General features: G+C 54.0%; 2 protein-coding genes across 10 annotated transcripts in view; one reads left to right on the top strand and one right to left on the bottom strand.

The window, feature by feature from the left end:
* The window catches only part of TMEM160 (transmembrane protein 160), a 46,898-nt gene that overhangs the window by 2,229 nt on the left and 17,763 nt on the right, over positions 1-26,906 (top strand). Inside the window, exon 3 of the mRNA XM_077318700.1 lies at positions 5,992-6,999. Coding sequence (XP_077174815.1) covers positions 5,992-6,251 — 260 coding nt within the window. The 3' untranslated portion in view covers positions 6,252-6,999. The remainder of the gene's footprint in view (positions 1-5,991; positions 7,000-26,906) is intronic.
* NPAS1 (neuronal PAS domain protein 1) overlaps positions 8,649-26,906 on the bottom strand; it is an 82,790-nt gene continuing 64,532 nt past the window's right edge. For all 9 annotated transcript variants that reach the window (XM_077318694.1, XM_077318695.1, XM_077318692.1 and 6 more), the window contains 6 exons: positions 24,624-24,736; positions 23,263-23,459; positions 22,839-22,945; positions 21,804-21,951; positions 15,013-15,110; positions 8,649-11,612 (listed from right to left, as the gene is read on the bottom strand). In XM_077318694.1, coding sequence (XP_077174809.1) covers positions 10,399-11,612; positions 15,013-15,110; positions 21,804-21,951; positions 22,839-22,945; positions 23,263-23,459; positions 24,624-24,736 — 1,877 coding nt within the window. In that variant the 3' untranslated portion in view covers positions 8,649-10,398. The remainder of the gene's footprint in view (positions 11,613-15,012; positions 15,111-21,803; positions 21,952-22,838; positions 22,946-23,262; positions 23,460-24,623; positions 24,737-26,906) is intronic.

Below are 26,906 nucleotides of genomic sequence, written 5' to 3'. Positions count from 1 at the left end.
CACCCAGAGTATGAACTATATTTTGTATACTCCCAGGTAATTTCTTAGTACAGCCAGGGCCTTGGAACGTGGTGTTAGGCCGAAGCCTCTTCATTGGCATTATGGAGGTAACACTGGCTATCTTTCAGAATTTATTTCAAAAATGCTTGTCGCTGGCCTTACTCCCAAATTGGGTCGCCCTCACTTAAATCAGAAACAAAATATTTAAAGCAGTTTTCATACGCCCCAATAGCCCAGATTCAAATAAGTTTCTAAAATTCATACAAAATACCCTCTGAAATCAGCCTTTTTCAGGTCTTCTGTCAGGAAGGTGATTGTTTCCACATTCCACATTGTTTGGTAGTTGTGGGGCAGCAACAGAGAGCACATGGAATAGAAGGGTTCAGAACATGAGTCCTGCTGGATAAGACTGCTGGTTCATGTAGCCCATCATCCTGTCTCACCCAGGGGCCAACCAGTTCTTCTGGAGGGTCAGCCTCAGTGCACAGAGATCAAGGCCTTCATAAGGACATCAGGAGAGCCCTGCTGGGTCAGACCAGTAGTCTATATAGTCCAGCATTCCATCTCACAAAGTAGCCAACAATTTCTTCTGGACTGCTAACAACAGGGCACAGAGGCTGAGGCCTTCCTCTAATAAGATCATCAGAAGAGCCCTGCTGGATTAGATCAGTGAAGATCCCCCTAGTCCAATATCTAGTCTCTCATGGTGGTTGACCAGTTCTTCTGGAGGTCCAGCAGCAGGGCACGGAGGCTGAGACCTTCATAAGAACATCAGAACAGCCCTGCTGGATCAGGCCAGTGGTCCATCTAGTCTAGCATCCTGTCTCACTCAGTGCCCATCCAGTTCCTCTGAAGGGCCAACAAAAGGACAGAGAGGTTGTAACCTTCTTCTGATAAGAACATCAAAAGATCCCTGTGAGTTGAGGTGTGTGGTCCATCTAGTCCGGGTTCCTGTTTCACACAGTGGCCATACCATTCCTGTCCACCTACAGGCCATCGAGGCCATGACCTTCCCCTGATGTTGCCTCCAGGTACTGGGATTCAGAGGATGAGTGCCCCTGGATGTGGAGGTTCCCTTTCTAGCCACTGGTAGACCTGTCTTCCATCAATCCGGATTATAGTCAGACAGCCTGTCCTCCAACACAATGATTGGTGGAGCGTAATTGGAGTGTGGGTTTGTAAGGGAAGCGTAAGTTTTTCGGACATGTGGATCCCAGGCAAGGATGACAAAGACGGTTGCCGTGGCCCAAGTTGCTCTTGGGAGAATCTACATGGTTCTTCTGGTGATCTGCCTTACTCACCTGCCTTCCGCCCCCAGCTCATGGCCGGCCTGCTGTATTGCTAAAAGGGAATCTTATCCCAGGGTGTGCTGTTTGTAGAAGAAAGAAGAAAGAGCTTTTCCTTCCTCTCCCTACAACAGACACCCTGTCAGATAGGTGGGTCTTGGAGAGCTGCTCTGCAAGAACAGCTCTGAGAGAACTGGGACTGGCCCAAAGTCACCCAGCTGGCTGCATGTGGCAGTGGAGTGGGGAATAAAACCCAGCTCTCCAGATTAGAGTCTGCCGTTCTGAACCATGACATAACGCTGGCTTGTGCGTCGTGTTGTCCTTCTTTGACCCAGGCCCCTTTTCTCTCATTTCCCCTTTGGGATGGAAGTGCTGGCTCTGATGCATGGGGAGTAGCTGTGGCTGAGTGGTGGAGTTTTTGCTTAGTATACCGAAGGTCCAAGGTTCGATCCCCAGCATTTCCAGAAGGGCTCAAAAGGACTTTACTAGAGGTGGAAAAAGTGCAGAGGAGGGAAGCCAAGATGATGAGGGGGTTGGAACCCCTTCCCTGGGAGGAAAGGCCAGGGAGTCTGAGACTTCTCCAGTTAGAAAAGAGGCAATGAAAGGGGTACATGATAGTGGTTTATCAAAGCATGCATGTGGAGAGAATTGACAAAGAGAAAGGGCTCTCCCTCTCCCCAAAGACTAAAACTTGAGGGCATCCAGTGATGCTGATGGGCAGTAGGTTCAGGGCGTATAAAAGAAGATGCTACTTTGTATAAAGAGGGATTAAAGCACTGAATTCACTGCCAGAGGATGTAGCGATGGCCAGCTTTAAGAGGGAATTAGACAGATTCATGGAGTTTGTGTTTATCAATGGCTGCCAGCCCTGGTGACTGACTGACGGAAGGAAGGGAGGGAGGGAGGGAGGGGGTCAGGCCAAAAACCAATGGGATGAAATTAATTCAAAAGAAATTCCATCTAAACATCCAGAAGAAGTTCCGGACAGTTAGAGTGGTTTCTCAGTGGAACAGGCTTCTGTGGGAGGTGGTGGGTTCTCCTCCTTTGGAAGTTTTTAAGCAGAGGCTGGATAGTCATCCGACAAATGCTGATTCTGTGAACGAAGGCAGATTGTGAGTGGGTGGGCAGGAGGGACTGTGTGAGCTTGGCTCTTGGGGCCCTTCCTTGCCTCCCCAGGGAATTGCTGATGGCCACTGTGGGATGGTAGGTGAATTCCCTCCAGGCCAGGCTGGATTCTGGAGATTTCTGATGGGGGGAGATCACTTGGGCATGAAATTGGGGTCAATGTGGGTGGGCAGGTGGTTGTGAGTTCCTGCATTGTGAAGGGGGTTGGACTAGATGACCCTGGAGATCCCTTCCGACTCTATGATTCTAAGGAAGGAGGGAGGGAGGGAGGGAAGGAAGGAAGGCGCAAAAGGTGTTCTGCATAAGAGGTCCCAATCCAGTGGGTGACAACCTCTTCCTGTGGGCCTAGGGGGGCCTGCCAGGGCGATGCCGTGTAATGGTTGAGCAAGCTGCTGTCTCCCTCTTAAGAGTGTCTGTGCTCAGTGGTTCCTGATTGGTCTCAGTCTGCAGGAGAATCTGAGTCCAGGAGCACTTTAAAAAACAGCAAGGTTTCCAGGGTAGAAGCCTTTGAGAGTCAGAGCTCCCTTGTTGGACACGGATAGGGTCGAAAAGGAGATCTGAGTCCTTGCATCCCAGTCAGAGGGTGGGACGGTGTTGTACAGAGTGCTTGTCAAGGAGACAAAGGTATGATGATGGACATCCCAGTGGGCTGGATTGGAACAGGAAGGGGTGGGGGGTGCACCTTGGGATAGGAAGTGGTCCTTCCCCATTTATTTGGACTTCTCCCCTTGTGGACACTCAAGAACATGTGAACTCAGGGCCGCAGGAAGTGGTGGCAGGTACAAGCACAGACAGCCTCCAGAGGGGATTGGAAAGAAGAAGAAGAACACCTTCCTGGTTGACTCAGGAGGGGCTCTAAATCACCTGGAGCAGAGGTCCACAAGCAGCCTCAAGGGATAGACGGAGGGCTCTGGGGCCAGGGGTGTTCTGTCTTCTTGATGCTTGGAGGGCAGGGTGTGGGGCACAGTGTTGGACCGGATGGACCCTTGGCCTGACCCAGCATGGCGGCTCTTATTTAGGTCTCAGACAGACAACAACAGGTTAATTAATTCCCCCCAGCCACTGAAAGCCAGTTTGGATAAAAATATATTGACCAGTTGCATCCATTGCTTTGCCAACACTGGGATCGGCTCTTCACGTAGCCCCACAGCGTGCCTCCCGAAATGGAAGCCAGAGCCCTGCTTGCCCTTTTTCCCGGAGGGTCTAAGGCCATGTCCCCAAAACAACAGAACTGGCCCTTTAAGGTGGTCTTTCCCACACCCTCCCGCCCAGCCTTTTAAGCAACTTCAACCACATCAGAATAGAGATCCGGAGAACGTAAAAGCTTGCCTTAATTTTAAATAATATAATAATAATAATAATAAAAGACATTTTCTCAGATGCAGAGGGGTTTTTCTCCAATGTGAGCAGGGGTGGCCAAACTGTGGCATGATGCTGGCAGGGGCTCATGGGAATTGTAGTCCGTGGACATCCGGAGAGCCACAGTATGGCCACCCCCAACACAGGGGAACTCATGAATCCAGGAGGGCAGGATTCTCTGAACAGCAGAGCTCTCTCTGCCACGAGAGAGCTTACTGCAGAAACGGAAGGCGACTTCTTGAGCCTGGAGAAGTCCACAGGATCCGTCCCCAAATGAGGACAACAGTGTTGCATGGATCTGAAGTGCCTCTGGTCCCGGATAGGCACGCTGAGCAGGGAAGAGGCAGTGCAGAAGAGTACCTGGTGGGTAGGAAGAGGCTGGCCGATAAAGGCGACGGGAGCACTATGCCCCTCCGGCCGTGATTCTCACTGCAGCCACCAAGGGGCAGAGGTTCTTCAGGCTTGGGAGAGCTCTGTGCGTGGGCGTAGCCTCAAACAGCAGCCAGCGGATTGTCTCCTGTGTGTTTGTGTGTGTGTGTGCACACGTACGGCACTTGAGAGGCGGGAGAAGGGACAGAGAACTAATTCTGGTCGGAATTAGCCTTCAGGGCACGATCAAGCCCTGCTCTGGTGGAGAACAGAACAGCGAGTTTTATGAGATTCTCTTGGAGACGGGGACCTTCGCTCAGTTCCTCCCACACAGATGCGCAGCTTCCAGGGCAGGAGACGTGGCGGGATCCTAAGACGCTTGGCAGCATTAATGCCCCCAAGACTTGGAAGAACTTGTTAAATCATTTTACGCTCTTCCTTGCTTCCAAATTTGGGGAGTGCTCGCTCTGCATGCAACGGTGGCCATGCTAAGTGGGAGATGGGAATGCGCCTTCTTGAGCCTGCTTGGTTCAAGAAGTCTTCACCTGGTTTCCCCCTGAGTAAAGAACGAAGAGGCTGGGATGTTGCAGTTTAAAAAAGCTTAGACAACTGAGGGGGAATGTAGAACCATAGAGTTGGAAGGGACCTCCAGGGTCTTCTAGTCCAACCCCCTGCGCTAAGCAGGACACTCCCAACTACCTGCCCACACACCGTGACCCCAATTTCATGCCCAAGTGATCCCCCCATCAAAAATCTCCAGAATCCAGCCTGGCCTGATCATTGGGGCTTATAAAATTGTGCCTGGCATGGAGTGAGTTGACCAAGAGAACCAATTCTCTCTCTCCCCAATTGCTGCAACTCGAGGGCATCCCATGAAACTGGTAGGCAGTAGGTTCAGGATAGACAGAAGGAAATACTACCTGACATGCAGTGATTGAAACACGGAGTTTGCTGCCAGGGGATGCTGTGAGGGCCGCAGGAATGAACAGCTTGAAAGGAGGATTAGACAGACTTCACTTCCATGAATCTATCAAGAGCTGCTAGCTGTGGTGACTAGGGATGTGCACCTTGGCTTGGCCACCTTGGCGATCACCGAAGCCTGAAGTAGCGCATAGGAGGCCAGCGCCACGGCAAAGAGAAGAGGGGCAGTGGCAGCGCACCGGGCTCTGTGCAGGAGTCTAGCCGCTGCACCACCTCAGGCTTCAGTGATGGCCGAGGGAGCTGAGCCACACATCCCTAGTGGTGACTGAGGGGGAACCTCCACATTGGGAGGCAATGATTCCCTGAGCCAAGAGGGAGCATTAGAGCAGGGGTAGTCAAACTGCGGCCCTCCAGATGTCCATGGACTACAATTCCCAGGAGCCCCCTGCCAGCGAATGCTGGCAGGGGTTCCTGGGAATTGTAGTCCATGGACATCTGGAGGGCCGCAGTTTGACTACCCCTGATTTAGAGGATGGCCTTGACTTCTCTGCCCTGTTATTGGCTCTCCCGAGGGAACAATTAGCCACTGTGTGAGACGGGAGGCTGGACTGGATGGACCTTCCCCCTGGTCTGATCCATATGTTCATACCAGGGGACGGCCTCAGCCTCTGTGGTTGGCCCTCCAGGATCACTTGTTGGCCGCTGGTGTGATACGTAGGAGGTCTTCTTATGTTCTTATTGTCTGAAAAACCTGTATGTGTTCTGTCAGCTGGCAAAGTCACCACCTAGAACAGCTGAAGGGTCGGGAGCAGCCCTTACCTGTGAATGTGCCCCCTGAGCCGAGGTGTGACACTCTGAACCTGTGGCCAGGTGCCCTCTTTGCTCAGGGTTTCGGCCCCGGCCGGGTGGTGACCTCTGCTTCTCCCCTCAGGCTTCTTCATCCTGGGCGGGATCTGCGTCTCCTACGGCAGCGCCTCCTACCTCGTCAGCCTCTTCCTGCTCCGCCGCACCATGATGCTGTCGGTCTCCACGGCCCTCCTCAACTGCGTGGCGGTGGCCACCGTGGCCCTCTTCTGGCTGTGTGCCATCTCCCTCTACATCGGCCGCCTGGAAGTGGACATCATCCAGGACGACGGCAGCTGCACCAAGTGTCAGGACAAGGAGAGGGAAGACGGGAAGTCGGAGAAGTGAGGAGCAGGACAGGCTGGGCCAACGGCCCTCAGGACGTGCTTCTGTGGACCGACTCTTCCGCCCATCTTGGGCCCTTCTTACCCGCTGAGCCATGGGGCAAGGAAGGAAGGAAGGAAGGAAGGAAGGAAGGAGGGGGTTCTTGCAAATGAGACACACAAAATGCACCGGCTGCTTCCTATTTATTTTGGATCTTCCCAACGGGTCTCTGGGAACGGACTCTGTGCAAGGACAGTGGCTCGGAGGGTGCCCGGCTTCTCCGCTAGGGGCTTGGCATTTTTTAAATACCGGGACCCCTGGTGTTTGCGGCAAATGAGCCCTTTGCTGACATTATTCTCCCCCCCTCGCCCTCCACGCAGGTCTCCCAAGTTCCAAAGCTGCCTCTGGCTCGACATAACCCGGAGGCCGTCCGTTCCATGTGCTTCCTCGCTACTGTTCTTCCTGCTGTTGCTTGCGCTCCAAAACGTATCCAGAGTGTAGCTTTTCTTTTGCCACCCCTGGGTAACCTATTCAGTTAACATTTGTGTATTAAAAGACCACCCAAGCAAGCGGTCCCCTTTCCCTTTGTTTGGCAGGGGGCTGAGGGGCAGTGCTCCTTCCTCACACGGTTCTCTGCGTCGAGAGTGACCGGACCCCCTCCCATGCTGGGCAGCCAACCACGGCTTCGCCGGTGCAGGAGGAAGAACCCAGCGATGAACCTCAAGCCCCCCGAGCTGTTCCAGCCCGTCTCTGCCTTTCTGCGACTCCACAGGTGAGTGGCATCGACTTTGCATGCAGAAAAAAACGACAAACGCTCAAACCCAAAAAGAGAATGTTGCACACCTCGGGACACTTTCAGAAATAGGGCTATGTTCCCTTGCAGCACGAGGGCTAGATTCAAGTTGGGCAGGTTGTTAGAGACCCAGAGACATTCAGGGTATGAGCCAGGGTTCTCCAACATGGTGCTCAGGACCCCCAAGTGTTTTTAGATAATTGGCTGGGCCAGGCACAGCTTCTGCTCAGCTGGGCGGACAATTTTAAATGTCGCTTTGGCAGCACGAGGACCCACAGCACGAGGACCTTCACAGTGCAGGTGAAGGAGAGTTGCCTGGGCCATTTTGGGGCTGCACCCACCATGTCGTGGCTGAATCCCAAAGGTGCCCAGGGGGCTAAAAAGGTTGGGGTCCCTTGGTGGGAGCTTTTGAGAGCCCAACCGCCCTTCGTCCAATGCAGGCAGGAATGAGGATCCCCAAGTCCAGAAGTGGCCAGACTGTGGCTCTCCGGAGGTCCACGGACTACTATTCCCATGAGCCCATGCCAGCGTGCTGGCAGGGGCTCATGGGAATTGTAGTCCGTGGACCTCCGGAGAGCCACAGTCTGGCCACTCCTGCCTGAGTCATATCGAAGACAGAAGGCTAGCTTGATTGGAGCAGGGGAGAAATGTTTAGGGGCAGAAGGTTAGGGTCTGTTGTGAGACGAGCATTCTACTTCTCTGTTCAGCCTTGGCATGCAGGAGCCACAAATAAACACGTGTGAAGCTGAATTGGACTGTGACTCCCTCCCTTGTCTGCTTAGAATGGCAGTGGCACTCCAGGGCCTCAAGCGGAGGCCTTTCACATCCCCTCCTGCTGGAGATGCTGCCCCAGCTTGAGCCGGAGACCTTGTGCCTGCCGAAGGCTCTTCTACTGATCCACAGGCCTTCCCCACTGGGTCTCTCCTGCTTCCGTGGTGGGAAGGGTTGGGCAGTGTGCCCTGAGAAGGGGCTGAACTGGTTTCATGCCCAGTCTCTTGCTGAGGACACATGCAAACCTATGCCATTTCTTTCCTTGGTTGTAGTGGTTAAGGGCAGTGGACTCTTAATCTGGAGAGCTGGGTTGGATTCCCCACTCCTTCACAAGCAGCGAGCTGGCTGATCTTGGGTCAGTCACAATTCTCTGAGAGCTGTTCTCAGAGCAGTCCTCTCAGAGCTCTCTCAGCCCCACCTACCTCACAGGGTACATGTGGTGGGAAGAGGAAGGGAAGAAAGGCTTGGAGACTCCTTCGGGCAGTAAAAAGCAAGGAGACTCTTTTGGGCTTGTCTTGGGCAGTAATCCTAAGGAAAGTGGAAGACCCAACCAGAGATGGATGGAGTCAGTCCCGGAAGCTCTGGCTGCGAATAACGGGATGTTTATGTCACATGTCACCATAAGCTGGAATTGACTGGATGGCACTTAACACACCCACCAGCAGACACTTCAGGAGCTCAGGCCCCCGTGGTCAGCATTGTGTGTGTGCTCAAAAAATTGTAAACCAGCTTTCCCCTCTTCTTTGGTTTCCTCTAAGCCTGGGGTGGGCAAACTGCGGCCCTCCAGATGTCCATGGACTACAATTCCCAGGAGCCCCTGCCAGCGAATGCTGGCAGGGGCTCCTGGGAATTGTAGTCCATGGACATCTGGAGGGCCGCAGTTTGCCCACCCCTGCTGTAAGCTAATGAGTCGAAACTGGAGCTTGGCACCAGGGTGACAGGGCAGGGCGGGAGCAAGACAGGCCGAGTCCCACGGGACCCCACGAGAAGTCAGGGATGGGAGTAGGTTGACTTTTTATTTTTCTCTGAACCCCCAAGCAGCAGCGGAACGTCAAAACAGTGAAAAAAACTACATTCGTCTAGTCAATGAGAACAGTAGATTAATTCAGAAATCAAAAGCACACGCACACAGATCTTTAGCCATGGGTTATACGGGGAGGGGGACGGGGGCTGCCCTCTTCCAAGTGCTACAGTTTGGCTGCAGGATTCCTCCCTCTTCCCACCGAAACCAGTATAACTATTGTTTCGAATAAGTGCTAAAACAAATTATTATGGCACACAAGTTTCATTAAAAAAAAAAACCCTTTTTTTTAAGTGCTGTTCTTCCCATGCGGATTGGCCTCTTTCAGCTCTCTTCTGTCCTGCCCTCTTTCTCTGACCAGGATGGGCTGGGCTGGCCATGGCCTCTGTCACCTGGCGAGGCGGAGAGTTGAGACAAATGAAACGGAAAGGTGTCTCCCAGTGGGAAGGCGGCTGCCCCCTGCAAGGTGAGCTACTTGTCTCACATTCCCCTTTTCAGAAAGTGATTTCCAAAACGGAACACGAAGGCCACAGCCCTCCTGCTTAAATATTCATCACCAAAAGGTAGACTGCCTCTGTGCATGGAGGAGTCCGTCTCGGTATTGCAGTCAGCAGCTGCCGATAAAGAAACAGGCCAGATCTAAGGGAGCATGGCCATGAAAGGCCTTCATCTCTTTCAGATTCGGTGTATTTTTAACACTGGGGAGATGTCTGGGATTGTGAGCCATCGCCAACCGTCACTTCACCCACGCTGGCTTTTTACCTCCTGGCAGCTGGTGCTGATGGCCCAGCATCTACTGTTTATTTCCCCCCGCAAACAGGCACACTGCGCCAGCTTAGGGTTGAGGAGGCAGCCGTCTGAGCCGGCTTCTGAACGTCACAGAAAGACGGAACTACCCTCCGTCGAGTCTGATTGACACCCAGGGGACCACTTGAGGTTGCAGTCTGCACAGTCCCCTTTGATGGGGGTCATGTTTTGGCAGACCGGCAGCAAAAGTAGGTGCGTGGGCAGACTTGGCAGCAAAAGAAGGCAACCACTGGGCAGGGGCCAGGTGTTCCCAGTGTGCTTCCCACTGGCAAACGGACAGGGAGCAGGCAGCAAAGGACCCCTCAGTGTGACCCCCAAAGCCCACAAGTCAAAACAGGCTAGGAAGAAATCCAACGGTAGCAGCAGGCAGGCAGACACAAGGGAAGGGTCCAGCAGACCTCTTTCCCCCAACTTGCGTCTTCCAAGAAATTCTGCACAGACACCGTTCCGTGTTTACACCGGGCAAACTCCGAGCCGTCCTCCACAGTTGCATTAGTTTCAACAGCGGCATCTGGGGACCGGGAAAGCAAGAAGCAGGACACAGAACAGGAAGACAATCTCTCGACCAGTGGGCACCGAGAGCTAGACAGGAGCGTTGGGAAGAAGTACACAGAGACTGACTCCAGGACAACGGCTTTCTTTCCCCGCCCAGCACGCTTCTGAGCCACCTAGCAGAGGCCACCAAAGGGCACTCACAGGCAGCCTTGCCGGGTGCGGCATCTGGCCCTCGTTTGGGGGGCGAAGGAGACGCTAACCAGGCCAGCCACGGCTCCCCAGCTTCAATCCTCCTTGCGTTCCAAAGAGGGCGGGCCGTGGACCCCGCTGCCGGGCACCGAGAAAGGCAGGGCGGAAAACAAGGAGTCCGTGGCTGCAAAGGCTCCCCCTGACAGCGGGGCCAGGCCAGCAGAGCTCCCGAACGGCGCGACCATGTTCAGCCGCTGCAGGTGGTGATACATCAGTTCTCGGGAAGCCTTGGCCTCCGTGCCGCCAACGTCCATGAGGCTGATGGGGTGGGAAGGGGGCAGCATGTTGCTCTGCATGGCTAAAGTCACCTCCGCCGGGGCGTACCGGATAGTGCTGGTGGCGTAGAGGCCCTGGGCGCCCGTTGTGTTTGCATGCGGGCTGCCGAGCTGGTGCATCAGCGGCAGGACCACGTTCCCCGCGTGGAACCTCTGCAGCACTTCCATCTCGGCCGGGTAGACCAGCGGGGCGAACGGCGTCGAGAGGGCCCTCTCCTCGCAAGGGGATCCGGAGAGCGGGGGAGAGAGCGGATCCGCCGCGGAGGAGGCCGCAGGGACGGCCCGGGGAGAGCTGCCGAAAGGCCCTTTGCCCGGGCCGCCGTCCATCTCGGGCGGAGTGAGCACGGAGTCCGGGATGGAGACGTACAAATGGGAGGAGGCCGGCCGCAAGACGGGCTTCTCCAGGCTAAGTGCTTTGTTCACAGTGTAAGGGCCGCCCTTGTGGGGGGCGGGACAGGTCCAAGTGGGCCCTTTGGGGCCGGGGGACTGCTCGGACTTAACGCCGAGCGCCGTGTTGGCTTTCGGAGCAGAGCTCTTTTGGGTCTGGATCACCGAGGCGAACTCAGACGTGCACGGCCGGCTGGGCCCCCTCACGGCGCTTCTCCCCCCCGCCTTGCAGCCGTTCACTTTCCTCACCAGCGGCATCCTCTGCCGAGGGAGGAAGCCCATCTCGGCCTCGCTGCCGCTGTCGGACTCCTCCGAGCTGGTGAGGGAGGCTCCCTTGGGCTCCCGCGGAGGGCTCTCCACCTGGAACTCTAGCTTTATGCGTTTGCCTGCAGGCCCTTCCGCGTCACTCCCGCCTGCCTTGTCCGAGGCTTCCTCGTCTCTGTAGCTCGTCTCGGGGTCGCTGGAATCCGTCTCCGTCCTGCGGCGGGGAGTCCCCCCCTCCGACGTGCTCCCCGGGTAGGCCAGGGAGCCCGCTTTGTCAGGGGAGTAGCGCTTCCCTTGGCTTGTCTCTGGGGCGAGGCCACTCTCTGGAAAGGAATGGGAAAGGGAGTAGGAGACAATTCAGCTGGGTGCAGTTGCTATTAGGGTTGCGTGTTCTGGCCGCTTTGGCAAGCACCGAAGCCCGAGGCAGCCAGCGGCGTGGAGGGGGGGGGCGCCAGCTGGCGCCCCTCCCCTCCACACCGCTGGCTGCCTCGGGCTTCGGAGCACGCCGGAGCGCACAACCTTACTTCCTCGTTTCTCTCCGCGGCCAGGAGATGGATTTATTTTGCTGAATGAAATATTTATCGGCAGGAGCCCTATGGGAGATTTTAGGATATCAATTCCAAGCGGTGTCCTACCGGTAGCTTGCCTAAGAATCGCCACGTTTGCAAAGGGAAACCATGGAGGAAGAACAAAACAGGAAAGCAGCCAAGCCCATTTTGCCCAGCAGGAACTCTTAAACGAATTTCCCTTTCTACCGAGTTCTGGCAAGCCCAATCCCATCGTCTCTTGGAAGCGAAACAGGCTCAACCCGGCTAGCGTTTGGGTGGGGGACCTCGAAGGAAGACCAGGGTCATGGCACAGGGGTAGGCAAGGGCTAACCAACTCCGAATGGCTCTGGCCTGGCTGCTGGATAATCCTTAGAGCTCCTGGCCCTCCGACACTATCAATCAATCAATCTCTTTCAGAGAAGAATAAATCTCTTTCAGAGGTCCAGCAGGCATTCCCTTTTTTGACAGGCGCGAACAAGGCCATTCCCTTTAACGTGCCAGCCTCACAGGGAAACCGCCAGGGCTATGGTCCCTTCATTTTTGTAGACAGACAGACAGACTGTCTGTCCACGGTAGGACAGCTGGAGCCAGGAGCAGCTGAGAAACCAGCAAGATTTTGAGGATATGAATTTTGAAAAGTCCAAGCCCCCTTCTTAGCTTATCCCCCCCCCCCCCATCTTGTCCTGACAAAGGGAGCTTTGACTTTTGGAAACTCATACTCCCCCGAAATCTAAGAGTCTTTTGTGGCACAGGGTGCTAAGGCGGCCGACATGCTGTCTGAAGCTCTGGCCATGAGGCTGAGAGTTCGATCCCAGCAGCTGACTCAAGGTTGACTCAGCCTTCCATCCTTCCGAGGTTGGTAAAATGAGTACCCAGCTTGCTGGGGGGTAAATGGTAATGACTGGGGAAGGCACTGGCAAACCACCCCGTATTGAGTCTGCCATGAAAACGCTAGAGGGCGTCACCCCAAGGGTCAGACAGGACCCGGTGCTTGCACAGGGGATACCTGTACCCTCAAAACCTAGCTCTCAGACATGAGTCTAGCTGTTTTTACCAGCCATGCTTATACTGCACTTTTGTGCAAACCTGGGGGGGGGGGGGCAGAATCAGCCAGAGCCTCGCTCCCTTTCAAAAGATGAAAAGTTAGAAGATGGTGCATCTTTATGTCACACATCCTGACAAGTGTGTCAAAAGGGCCAAGACCGTGGCTGGTTTTTGCCCTTCGCTGTGACTGGGTGAAGAGCCGTGGAAGAACTGCTGTTAGTGGAGGAAGAGGCAGCGTTCTCCAAGAAAGGGGGACGGGGGTGGGGGGTGGGGAGCATAGCCTGCATGAGACGCCCACTTTTCCCGCCATGCCTAAATGAGGCAAGGGAGCACGGGCAAACATCTGGCCCACTGAAGGCCTAAAAACAGCTGTTTCTTTTATGAATGGTCACTCTGCAAATGTGTGATGTGGCTTGCAGAGGATTGGAGAAAACAGCTGACATGGGGACGGCAGTGTAGGGTTTTCACTACAAGAGCTGTCCAACTTGTTTGCCCTTGCCTGCCTCTGCGTAGCCACCCCAGACGTCTTCGGTTGTCTCCTAAGGCCCTTAACCACGGCTGACCCTGCTTAGTCAATTATAAAATTATATATGACCTTTATTGTGCACAATTTTATATGTATCAACTGTAGGCCTGATGCGTTTCAGAGGTCTAATTATTACACCACACATTTGTTCATAAGATATGTACAGCAACCAATAAGATCAAGAGCTTTGGAATAACACAATCAAATCATTAAAACGGAAGATGCCTATTTACCAGTTGTTAGCTCTCTCCCAAAGGCTGCCAAAAATTTCAATTGTGTGTTCAGTTGTTAGTGCATGTATTGCAGAAAGCAAGGTTTGAAAGAAATGCAAGTTGTGCACAATAAAGGTTATATAATTTTGTACTGAACTGATGATATAGAGACGTTCGCCCCTTTAAGGTCCGGGCTGACTTCAGTGGGGTTTTGGGGGTTCCAGGAATCCCCCCCCCCTTTTGCTTCCTGACCTTGCTTTGTGTCTCAGCTCTGATTAGATCAGGCTAGCTATAGTGGCGGTTTGCCATCGCCTGCCTCTGCGTGGCCACCTGGACTTGCTCGGTGGTCTCCCAGCCAAGGAATAACCAGGCCTGATCCTAAGATCTGATGTGATCCAGCTAGCCTGGGCTATCCAGGTCAAGGTTCTGTTCTTGTAAGTCATGCGAAACCATCATTCAAACTGCGCAGTGCTTAACAAAACGAACTTCTGGCTGTGTTTTCAGATCCTCCCTCCACACTAACCATCGTAGGGGACGGAGAGGGCTTCCAATGTTCAGGCAATCTGCAAGGAATTCCAACTCCGAGCCCCTAGAACTGCTGGAGCCTAGGGATGGTGGGATTTGGGGGCCTCACTGGGGTATAGCCTGGTGTGGTGGTAAAAGCGGTGGCTTCTAACTGGAGCGCAGGGTTTGATTCCCTGCTCCTCCGCATGCAGCCGGCTGGGTGACCTTGGGCTAGTCTCAGTCCTGTTAATCACAGAGCAGTTTCTCAGAGCTTTTTCAGCCCCAACTGCCCGCCTCCCTCACAGGGTGTCTGTTGTGAGGAGGGGAAGGGAAGGCGATTGGAAGCCGCTTTGAGACTCCTTCGGGGAGAGAAAAGTGGCATATAAGAACCAACTCTTCTTCTTAATCTCAGGGCTCTCTCAGCCTCACCCACCTCACAGGGTGTCTGTTGTGGGGAGAGGAAAGGGAAGGCGATTGAGACTCCTTCGGGTAAAGAAAAGCAGCATATAAGAACCAATTCTTCTTCTATAATGTACAGTCCACCCTTCCAAAGTGGTCCCTTTCTCCTGGGGGGGGGGGAGAATCTCCCCACCTGGAGACTGACAACTTCAACTAACCAGCCCCCCTCCCCCAGTTTAAAGAAACAGAGTTCCATGCCCCCAACAACTAGAGCCACCGAAAAATCAAGCCTGCTGCCCTCCTGGAATTTTCTCCGTCTAGAGCAGGGGTAGTCAAACTGCGGCCCTCCAGATGTCCATGGACCAATTCCCAGGAGCCCCTGCCAGCATTCGCTGGCATCTGGAGGGCCGCAGTTTGACTACCCCTGGTGTAGAGGCAGGGCGGGAGAAACCGTCGCATCCAGTTCTTGCATCTGGGGGTGCTCACTCACCTTTGAACTCTCTCCCTGCGTCTGCAATCTCCGCCGGCCGGGCAGGGATCCCAGGTAGCTGGGAGATGTCCAGAGCGGTGTTCTTGTACTCGGGCTTGCTGCAAAAGTTTACATGGGAGGGCGAGAAAGAGAGGAAAGAGAAAAGAATGGATGAAAAGTCAGGTCGAAGAGTCAAGATGGGCCGCCTCAGATCCCTGCCCAGCCTCCTTGGTGGCACTACCGGGAGGGGACAAATATTTTCAGGGTTCCCTAAGCACAGGGTGAGCCGGGGAGTCTGCCTCATCCTGGAGGAGGACTGTTAAGAAATATCTCTCTCCCGCCTCGTCCTCCTGCCCTCCGTCTCATCCTCGCTACAAGCGTCACAATCCACGAGGCGCCGCTTGCCTTTCCATTTGTAGGACCGGAGGGAGCCAGTCCAGCCTTGGCCGAGGTGCAAGGCATTCTGGGACGCCATGCCTCGTGGCTCTCGTGGCACAGTGGCAGGGCGGTGAGCAAGGATCGGCTGGCCTCAGAGCGAGCCACGCGGGAGGCTCACTGGCTGGGAACGTGGCGATGCGGAGAAAAGCCAGGAGTTGAAACAAGGCAACGTGGAGCACGCTCTCCCCCCTTCGCTCCCCACCCGGCAAAGAAAGCCGACTGGAAGGGAGGCAGACGCATCCAGCCACCTGCGGCTGGAATCAGCAGAACGGCAGCCGCTCCGCCTAGGGCCATCGGCACAGCATTGTCCGAGAACAAGCAAGGACAGATTGGAACGGCAAACTCCCCCTTGTCGGGAAAACAGCCGGGCGGGGGGCGTGATTGTTAGCCCAGCGGGAGAAGCTGGAACCGGTTCAAAGGAGACCTCTCCCCACTCCCTTTCCCATCCCCCCCTCCCCACACTCCTGAGCGCAGAAATGGGGAAAGGGCGTGTCCAGGAGTCTGCCTGGGTTTGACCCCCAAGGCCCTTTTGAGCACTGCCCCCTGCCCCCCATGCATGAGTATCCTTCCCATTCTTGCCCAGAGGGTGGCATCTGGGGCAGCCCCATCTCTTGCCTTCTAGAACCCACAGCTAGAACACAATCCATTCTCGTCAGCTGTCTTTGAAGCCACAATAAGAGAGCTAGGCTGTAAAAACCATTTTCCGAAATAGGGTTTGCTGCGTTCTCCCCTGGCCAGGAGCGGGGTGGGGGTCAGGGTTGCCAGCTCCAAGGTGGGAGATTTGGGGGTGCAATGCCACACAGTTCCCCCCCCCCATCAAAGCACCCATTTCCTCCTGAGGAACTGACCCCTGTTGTCTGGAGATGAGGTATAATTCCAGGGGACCCCCAGTCCCACCTGCAGAATGGTATCCCCACTCCAAAACACACCCGATTATATTTATCCTCAGGATATGTTACAAGGAGGGGGTGCTCAAGGGCTGCTCGCCATCCCTGCGGCCCGATGGGGTCTGTCAGCTCCTTAACATCGTCTCTGCCCTCCTCCTTGAGGGCCATTTTATCCTCATGGTGCGGGCGATGGGTATAAAAGGGCTCTCTTCTGCTATCTGTCTGCTGCTGCAGCAAGTAGAGGGAAGGGGCACCCAAAATCTTGCCATGGTTATGCAGTCACAGAGCTGGGTTCACGCATACAAAAACACAAGAGGCTGCCTTATGCTGAACCAGGCCCATCAAAGCTGGTATTTGTCTACTCAGACAGCTCTCCAGGATCTTGGGCAGAGAAAGGTCTTTCCCATCTCCTGTCTGCTCCTTTTAGCTGCAGATGCCTGGGATTTAACTGGGGGCCTTCTCCAGAGGCCTTAGCACTGAGCCGGGGCTTCTCCTGAAACATGGCACACAAGGCTGCCTTATGTTTAACCAGGCTATTGGCCAGAACGAAGATCATGGCATCCGGCCCTCTCAATTCCTGGCAAATAGATAGGGAAGAAATGGAGGTAGTGACCGACTTTATTTTCCTGGGCTCCAAGATCACTGCAGATGGGGACTGCAGCAAAGAAATTAAAAGACACTTGCTTGCATTTGCTGGCAGGGGCTCATGGGAATTGTAGTCCATGGACATCTGGAAGGCCGCAGTTTGACTACCCCTGTGAGTCTTCCTGCCCTCACTACAGGATCTCTAACTGCTGGAGAGGTCTTTGCAGCCGGCCACGAATGAATGCTGTATCAATTTGGACAATTTCCTGTGCTCCTTAAAAGTGCCAAAATCCCCATCCGGATTGTCCGGATGGCCCGAATTGTCTAGGTGGTCTTAAGGCAAGCTACCGCCCTTCAGACACCGACCTACAGTGGCACCACAACAGGGGCCTACCTCGCAGGGCAAGCATACAATTCCTCTGAATATGGAAGACGTTTGGACAGCTCTCAGCAGGATCTGGCAATTACCAAACCGTCTCCCTCAGCCGCTCTAGCAGAGATCCTCGGGCCCCCCAAAAACAGCTCCTATTTCCCCCCCTCTCCTCCCCCCCACCTCACCAGGCCAAGAAACATCCCTCTTGTCCCATGTTGTGGAATGGAGAATGGGAGGGAGAGAGAAGGGGAGGAGAAACGCAAGCAAGTTTCCAGTGCAGGAAGGCTGCAAGAAAGTTAATTAGCCTCTAATTACAGCACTAATTAACTAAAATACTAATCACCCTGACAAATCATACATTAGTATCGGCAACCACTTTACAGGGCTAGCGTTAGACTGCGCTTCCCTTGGCTTTATCTGAGAGGAAGGCGGGAGGGGAGGGGGGGAGGGGAGAATATCATTAGGGACCATCTGCGGTAGCCTCCTTCACTTTGATCTCTTTGGTAGGGGGGGGGTGTATGTGGGGGGGAATTCTGGCTCTCTTTAAAGGAGATTTTGCGTTTGTGGAGAAGGTTTTTCAGACTTGGAGAGGGGGAGAAACTTACCATGGGTGTCATTTTCGAGAAGAAAAAGAAAAAATAGCTGGATTTTAATACCCCAGGGCAGGGGTAGTCAAACTGCAGCCCTCCAGATGTCCATGGACTACAATTCCCATGAGCCCCTGCCAGCATTCGCTGGCAGGGGCTCCTGGGAATTGTAGTCCATGGACATCTGGAGGGCCGCAGTTTGACTACCCCTGCGCAAGGGAGTCCCAAAGTGGCTTATGATCACCCTTTCCTTCCTCTTCCAGCAACAGACACCCTGTGAAGTAGGTAGGGCTGAGAGAGCTATAAAAGAGCTGCTTTGCAAGATCAGACCTAAGAGAACTGGGACAGGCCCAAGGTCACCCAGCTGGCTGCATGGGGAGGAGCGGGGAATCAAATCCAGTTCTCCAGATTAGAGGCCTCTGCTCTTAAGTGGCTCTCCAACGCCCCCGTCAAGAGCTCTTGCAGAACTCTACTGCTTACCCCAACATGGTGCCCACCAAGTCTTTTTAGGAATGGGCAGGGCCAAATGTCCCTGCTCACTTTGCCATTGGAGTTATGATAAGAATAATTACCATGTTAGTTTTATTCTCTCACTCTTACTCAGTTTGTTTTTCAAAATGAGTCCTTTGGGCATCTTCTGCGTATGTGTGTGGCTGGCTATACCACTCATAGAGGGCGTTTTGTAATTGCCTACTGGCCAACCAAAGTTTGGGGACCCTCTGGATACAGTGTCAGACTAGTTTGTCAGACTCAAGTTTGATTTCTCTCTCTACCGTGGAAGCTGTCTGGGTGACCTTGGGCCAGTCACATTTGGCCTGGCCTACCTTACAAGGTTATTGTGGGGATAAAAAGGAGAACAACGCAACCTGTATCAGCAGAATAAATTAAGCTTCTTCACTGCCTGCCAACCAAGATCCTTTTCCTGGAGATCGAACCTGGGACCTTATTTGTAAAAGAAGCAGCTCTACCACCAACCAGCACAGACTCTTAGCTCCCTGACAGGCTAACTTTCTGCATGCAGGAAGCCTTCACATACAGGGAGCACTCAGCTCCAAAGAAATCCATGTTAAATTCCACTGTGGTCCCAACGTGGAATAAGAAGCATAACTCCAGCGGCAGACACCATAATGTGTCTATGTGCCCCAGTCTTGCCACATGGGGGTGCCATTCACACGAGTGAGAAGCCACAGAAGAATGTGGAAGGGTTTAGCGGCCAAGGCCCCTTGTAGGTAAGCAAACAAAAGGCAAATATGCAGAAATGAAACTCAGGTTTCGACCTCCAGATTCCCACAAGGGCCTGCAGACTCCGCATTCATTAAAGGCAGAATCATCCCTCCGCACACACTCTCTGGCTCTTTCTACTCCTCATAATTTATTCTGCTCTTGTTAATTGTTGGGAAGAGCAAGACGGAATGGAGGGTCACAACTGGCCCCCGCATCACAGATCCTCCTGGGGAAACCTCTTTCAGCAACTCAGCCGGTTTTTGAAAGACGTCAGCCCTCTCCCGCCCACTTCCCAAGCACCTCTCAGCAGCCACATGGACTAGAAACAGGTTAAAAAACAAACAAGCAAACCAACCCTGAAAGCGGAGAGTTTGCTTTAGAAGGTCTCCCTGTTGGTTTGCAGTACAACTGGACTTGCCAGCTGCGGGTGAAGAAACTCCTGCAAGGGCGGAGAAGAACTGGGGATTCGTACCCTGCTTTTTACTGCTCAAAGGTGGCTTACAATCACCCTCCCTTCCTCTTATCCCAAGAAGGGTTGGTTTTTATATGCCACTTTTCACTGCTCAAAGGAGCCTCCAAGTGGCTTACAATTACCTTCCCTTCCTCCCCCCCACAACCGACAACCATGAGGTAGGTGGGACTGTGAGAGCTCTGAGAAAACAGCTCTACCAGGACTGGGACTACCCTAAGGCCATCCAGCTGGGTGCATGTGGAGTGGGGAATCAAATATGGCTCCCCGGATTAGGAGGTGCCGCTCTTAACCACGACACGGAGGTGGCTGAACAGGCAGCCTGTGAGGTAGGTGGAGCTCTGGCCCAAGTTCAGCTAGCTGGGATCAAACCTGGTTCTCCAGATTAGAAAAAGTGCTGATTTTTATATGCTGCTTTTCATGATCCAGAGAAGTCCCAAAGCGGCACACAAACATTTTTTCCTCCTCCCCACACCAAGCAGGCTGAGGCTGAGAGTGCTGTAGAAGAACAGCTCTGAGAGAAAGGGGACTATAAACCGCCCAGAGCTGCAAAGAATGGGCGGTATAAAAATCCAAATAAATAAATAAATATAATGGGGAACAGATGGTGACGAAGCCTGAGGAAATCCAATGAGAGGCAAACAATAGGAGAGAATACAGGTTGCAGTGAGGTTTATTCTGACCCAAGAGCCCTTCCAGGAATACTTCAAGCGTGGTCAAACTGGCAAATCCTTCCAAAATGAGCTTTGAGTAGCTCCCGATTAAAGCTATTTTCAGGAAACATCCCTTTCTTCAGAAGACCTTTCAACGTGCCAGAAGAAAGAGTCTCCCGTTCAACTCGGGAGCTATTCAAAGCTTGCTTGGAAGTATTTACCAGTCTGAAGAAAAGACTCCCGGGGTCAGAATAAACTACGTTACAATCTGCATTCTCTCCCACTCCTGGCCTCTCAAGGGACTTTCTCAAGCCAACCCTAGAAGAGCAGTCAGACGATATTGTTTTAGTTGCAGTTTGGAAGCCAAGAAGAGTTTCAGCATCTAAGCCAGGGGTAGTCAAACTGCGGCCCTCCAGATGTCCCTGGACTACAGTTCCCATGAGCCCCTGCCAGCAAATGCTGGCAGGGGCTCATGGGAATTGTAGCCCAGGGACATCTGGAGGGCCGCAGTTTGACTACCCCTGATCTAAGCTTTTGAGACTCCAAGGTCCCTTGCCTCAAACTGTACAAAGAGATCTGGTGCCCTGTGGGGGAGGGTCTGCTGCTCAGCAAGAGAGCCTCTGCTTTGCAGGCAGAAGGTCCCCGGTTCGAATCCCGGCACCTCCCGTCAAAAGAACCAAGCAGGCAGTGATTGAAAAGATCTGAGGCACTGGAGAGATGCTCCTGCCAGCCTGAGCAGACAACAAAGACATTGGGGGATCAACAGTCTGACTCAGTATATGGCAGCTTCGTGCGCATCCCGCATTTGGTGCCGCAGTGTAGTGTCACAATTAAGAGCGGACGTTTCTAATCTGGGGAGCTGGGCTTGATTCCCCTCTGCCCCTCCACATGCAGCCAGCTGGGTGACCTTGGACTAGTCACAGTCCTGTAAGAGCTGTTCTCTCAGGGCAGTCCTGTCAGAGCTCCCTCAGCCTCACCTGCCTCACCAGGTGTCTGTTTTGGGGAGAGGAAAGGGAAGGCGACTAAACTTCTTTGAGACTCCTTCGGGTAGAGAAAAGCTTCATATAAGAACCAACTCTTCTTCTTCTTCAGTAATCTCAGGGCTCTCTCAGCCTCCCCTCCCTCACAGGGGGTCTGTTGTGGGGAGAGGAAGGGAAGGCGACTGTAAGCCGCTTTGAGCCTCCTTCGGGTAGAGAAAGGCGGCATCTAAGAACCAACTCTTCTTCTTCTTCAGTAATATCAGGGCTCTCTCAGCCTCACCTCCCTCACAGGGTGTCTGTTGTGGGGAGAGGAAGAGTAGGTGACTGTGAGCCGCCTTCCAACAGTGAAAGCAGGATATAAAAATTCATCATCTAGTACTACTCCGGCCAGATGTGCTCATGAAGCATCTCTAGTATCGGCAGTGCAGAAATACACAACCATACAGATGTGCTGGGGCCGATTCTCTGGCTAACCCGAGTGCTGGGGGGGGGGGGTGCCAATGTACATCAGGGCCCGCTGGTGGCACAAGTGGGGGAGACATGAGTGGCACGCACTCTTGGCTTCACGAAATCGCACGGGGTGGCACACCCTCTGGCCCTCGCGCGACAGACTTACCTGAGGATGTAGTTGACCCACACCATGTTCTTTTCGCTCGGGTTCTTGACGTTGACGGAGATGGTGGCGCAGGACTGGATCCACACGAAGCCCCCGTTCTTCTGCAGCCAGCGGTAATAGCGGGTGACCACCTGGCCCTTGTTTAACACTGGTGCGGGGGGAGGGGGGGGAGAAGAGAGGGCAGGAATTACTGGGACTGGCCACTAGGATCCAAAAACCTCCACTAGGCTTGTGCGGTCGAGGCAGCCCTTCTAGCCTGACGCAGCCAGCTGGGGCCTGAACAGGGTGCCCCAAACACCTTTCCTGGTGCCTGCCAACTGTTTGCAGAAGCTGGGTGGGGGGGAGGTGGGGCCCTTGCCCAGCAAGGCTGCCAGTTGGCCACTGGAAATTTGGCCCTGCCAATATTTATTTTTAAGGCTTTTATTCTGCCCTGTTTCGTTTCAGCTCCTTCAATAAATTGTGCTTTGACTACGGTTCCCACCCCAGCACGAGGGACTTCGTGGTGTGACTGAGTGGGGCGGCGGTTTTCCTGCTGCCTTGGCTTCCTGCAGCGGCCATTTTGTGGCCACACCTGCTGTGGCCAAACGCTCAAGGCCAGCGCAAGCTGTCTGCTCAACCAAGTGGCTACGCTTTTCCCAGGACACTGGGCTGCAAAGAAGCTGCTGCATGTCCCTCCCTTAAAAACCATTATTCATGTACAAAGATAGAAACGGGTGATTCTGTGACATGCATTTGCCTTTATTGATATCCCGTTTTTCTCCCCTCCGCCCCGTTGGGATTCAGAACACCTTAGAACGCCTCTCTCTTCCATTTTCCTCACAACAACCACCCTGTGAGGTAGGACAGATGGTGAGATTCATGGTAGGCCCACGGCTACCGTGCAGCAAACCTGTGGTAAAAAGTGGGGATCCAAACCCGGGTCACGCAGGGCCCTAGCCCGCCACGGCATCCGCTACACCACCCAGGCTACGGACACTCTCAGGCATTCCCGAATTATACGAGCATCGCCCCCCTTCACACCCAGGGGTGACCTACGGTCCAAGTGGCTTTGCCGGATGCCTTCCACGTCCTCCCCGTGGATGAATCGGTAGCAGCTTTTGCCGACCAGCTCCGAGGGGCACAGGTCCATGTAATCGCTGATCCTGGGGGAAGGACGGCCAGAGAAGTCGCGGAGGGAGGCGGCGGGAGAAATCAGAGATCCCGAGCCCCCTCCCCTGGAGAGGGGGGCTGCTGTGCCCTCCCAGAACGATCATCCACATCTGCAAACGCCGGCCATCCTGAACGCACAGCAGCAGTAGCCACACTTGGCACTGGAGCAGCCTGTGCGCATATGCGCTGACAACATGCTCAGCACCACTTGCAGTTTCCACCTCGGGCCTCCCAGCGCCTTCGGGCAGTGAGATGCAGCCCCAAGCCCAACCTCCAGACCGCTGCCCCCTCCCCTGCCCTCACAGCTCACCTGTTCTCGCAGTATACAATCTGCAAGTCCATGTTGACCCGGAAGACGAACATGTGGCACTCAATGCGCACCTCGCTGAGCGTGGAAGGGGGGAGGGTGTGAGCCAGGGCCACCATGCCCAGCACCCGGCCCAGCACCGAGTGGGTGTGGGAGAAAGAGGGCAGGTGGGGGCGGAGGCGGCCCGTCACGTGGATCACCTGTGGGGGGAGAGCAGCTGTGGGTCGAGAGAATGGTCTCCCTGCTTCTCGGGCCCCCAAGGGAGGGATCTGGGGTGGGTGGGTGGGTGTGTGTGGTGGGGGGAAGGCTAGAGGTTTAAGCTTGTCTCTCCTGTAGCCATTAGAGTAGGGGTCCCCAACGTGGCTCCTGTGGGTGCCTCAACATTCACTGACACCTTTCCTAACACCTAGCAGGTCTTCGGATTGGCCACTTTAAAATTAAATCTGAGTATGCAAAAAGTGATTTTTAAATATACTCATTTTTAAAGGCTTCCTGTTAAACAGTTTGTGCCTGGAGACATTGAAAATATACTCTTAGAGCTGTGTTGTAACCTCACTCCCTGACAATCGGTGGCTGGCCACGCCTCTCCTAGCAGCCATTTTGTGGCTGTCAGAACCCCAAGAGGCACCCACTCACTCCAAAAATTGGGAACCCCTTCATTTCAGCCCTCGTCTGATTTGAGATACATAAATTTGTTCACAATTTGCTTTAAAAAAAAATAGAAGATACACATCTTGAAGGTGTCCCCCCCGCCAAGGGAAGGCCTCTTCTAAGTAGGAATGTAGAGCTAAAAGTGATCAATATTATTTGTAAAATCCTTCTGCTCACTTTTTCAGTAGATTTACAACACGTGATCCGTTAGTGAGGAGGCACCACAAGCCTAATATCCCCCACCCCCCGTTTGCAGAACAACACTCTTGAATTAATCAACTCTCATCGCCTAGATTAATCAACTCTCAGCTAGTATCCTTACATTTAATAGAAAAAAAAACCCATGTCCTCCCAACCAAAGTTTATGCACTGGGCATGGCAAAAAGGAATCCCACTGAACCCCAATATTCTGCATCCAGGGCGTTGGAATTCTGCAACCATCAGAGATACTTCTGGCGTTTATTCTTCACTGTTTGGCATAATTGACACACAGCTTCTTGACATGAAGTGGGGACCTGTGGGGGACCTTTCTGGCCTCCACCATTTCACCTGCACCAGGTCTGTACTACATCAAGCTAATGTTTGCAGCCAAGAGGACCAGAAGCTGGAAAACAGAACCTCCAGCTGGCGTGTCCTTCACGGGAAGTGTCCAGGCAGCCAGGCTGATCCTACCTGAACATCCGGGGGTGGGTGGGGGACACACGACACTTTACCTTGTAGCCGGAGGTCTTCACGTGAAGCCCCCTCTTGGTCAGGGTGGATTTCAGGCGGATGAAGAAGGAGCGTTCCAAGGCATCAGCCTCCGCGGGAGGGGAGCCAGCGGCATCTAAGAAGCAAAGGAGGCTAAAAGTTAGGCCAGGCTTTCCCAACCGGGCTTTCTTGAGGGCCCTGGAAGGGCTCCCCAAATAGGTGGGAGTTAATTAATTTTTCATATAACTTTTAATTCGTGAAAGTTTTAGTTGGGTGATATGACCATATATGGTCATTTCAACCTGCACTTCTTCCCCCCCCCCAATGGCCAATGATGGGCCTGGAGGGGGCCGGAAGGGGAGGGGCCACGGGTGGGCGTGTCCACAGCTCTGCTCCCCAACCCTGTTCTGTATGATTGCGCCACTTCTGGGGTTTCTGGAAGCATGAAGAATGTTTCAGGGGCTTTTCAACAGTAAAAAAGTGGAGAAAGGCTGCTGTAGGGAGAACTTCCAAATGGTTAGAACAGTTTCTTCGTGGAAAGGAATTTTCTCTCCTGCCCAGATTGGCCCATGGATCCTGGAGGTTTTTAGCCTTCCTCTGGGCCTGGAACAGGGGTCACTGTGGGAATGCAGGGGAAGGCAGCTGCAAATTTCTTGTGTGGTGCCAGGGGTTGGACTAGAGGACCTCTAGATTACCTTCCAGCCCTCAGTCTCAATGAGAGGCCAGCCTCAGCGTTACACTTCCAAAGCACTCGCACATCTTATGAAGTTCCCGAGTAGCTGAGCCACGTCTTGCGTGGTACATAGTTCGCTTTTTCATTTCCCCCGCCCTGCATGGAGTGGACATGAGACACCATTCCCCCCCCCTACCCCCCAGGAGATCCCATCAAGGGCCAGACCAGACCCCAACCCTTTAGCCCCACTCTGTGCTGGGGCTGCTAGCCTCCAGGGGCAAGCGGGAGATCTGGAAGCACAATCGATCCCCGGAAGACATGCGCTGCTTGTTTGCCCGGTAGTGATTTAAAAGATTTATTCCGTGTCTTCTGAAGGACGGAACTCTGCTGCTTGGAGATCCGTCCTCACAGGGGGACGCCGGGAGGTTGGGGCGGCTGGATAAAGGGCATCGTACAGCGGAAGCCGGGCTTCTTCTTTCGCAGGTGTCGTTTCTCTCCCAGAGAAGAGCTCCTTCGACACCTGCGGAAGAAAAAGTCCGGCTTCCGGATCCCCTTTATCCCGCCGTCCCAACCTCCTGGTAGCAAACAGGACATCGGTGTTCAAAGCCAACATGCCCCCCTGGGGACAGAGGCCAGGAGGGGCATCAGCTGCCTCCGCCCGCACTCGGATTGCGGGCATCCTGGGAGCGTCCACCCAGCGTGGGACGAGAAGGACCCCTCAGCCTGGTCCAGCCAGGAGTCGCATCTGCGTCTCTTTGGCGAAAACGCTGTGGGCACAACACTGATCTCCTATTCTCTTTTACTCTCCACCTGCGTATAAATCTTTCACCATTCCCCCCGGATAAAAGCCAAGCAGGCGGATATCAAGAAGGTGGGTGGGCGAGCAACTCACAATCCCGTCTCATTTCTCACAGGCTGAGGCTGGGGGGGGGGAGGCAACTGGACACCCGGGGGGGTGCTTGGAAACTAGCAGCGCATGCAATGCGCAAGCAAGCACATGGGGGATCGAGGCCCTTGCTTAGAGCCCGAGGTACCCAAAGGACCCCGGTTGCTCAGGTATTTCTCTTGCATGCCTGGCCTTCCTCACTGTCTAAAGCTGAACTAGATCTGGGTGTGGATCCTGCACCTGAAAAATCTGTGATAATGCAAACAGCCAGGCAAACCGCCCTTGCCAACCTCCAGGTGGGGACTGGAGATACCTCAGAATTGCAACCGCTCTCCAGGCGACAGACACCCACATCCCGGGAGGAAAAGGCTCCTTTGGGATGCAGGTGTTGCCGCCTGCTGGGGTCTCTCCCCTCCTCCATCCTCTCTAGGCTCTGATGCTGAATCTCCAGGGATGTCCCAGCCCAGAGTTGGCAACCCTATGAAACAAGCAGTAGGCTGACACAAGAGTCGGCTCCTTGCACTGCCAGTGGCTTGGAGATGGAGGTACCAACCTGAGGCCTCTGTGAATAGAAGAGCCAAGAGCTGCGGCCTCCTAAGGGTTGGGAAGGGATTTGGGGAGGGCTGGGACCTCCAGGGGGGGCAAGGCCACAGAGCCCCCTCCCAAGCAGCCCTTTCCTCCAGGGGAACTGATCTCTGCAGTCTGGAGAGGAGCTGGAATTCCTGGGGATCCCCAGGCCCCACCTGG

Source organism: Paroedura picta, unplaced genomic scaffold (assembly GCF_049243985.1).
Source record: "Paroedura picta isolate Pp20150507F unplaced genomic scaffold, Ppicta_v3.0 Ppicta_v3_sca21, whole genome shotgun sequence".
NCBI classification, from domain to species: Eukaryota; Metazoa; Chordata; class Lepidosauria; order Squamata; family Gekkonidae; genus Paroedura; species Paroedura picta.
The sequence above is the reverse complement of the archived record's forward strand: the minus strand, read 5'-3'. Positions and strand labels throughout refer to the sequence as shown.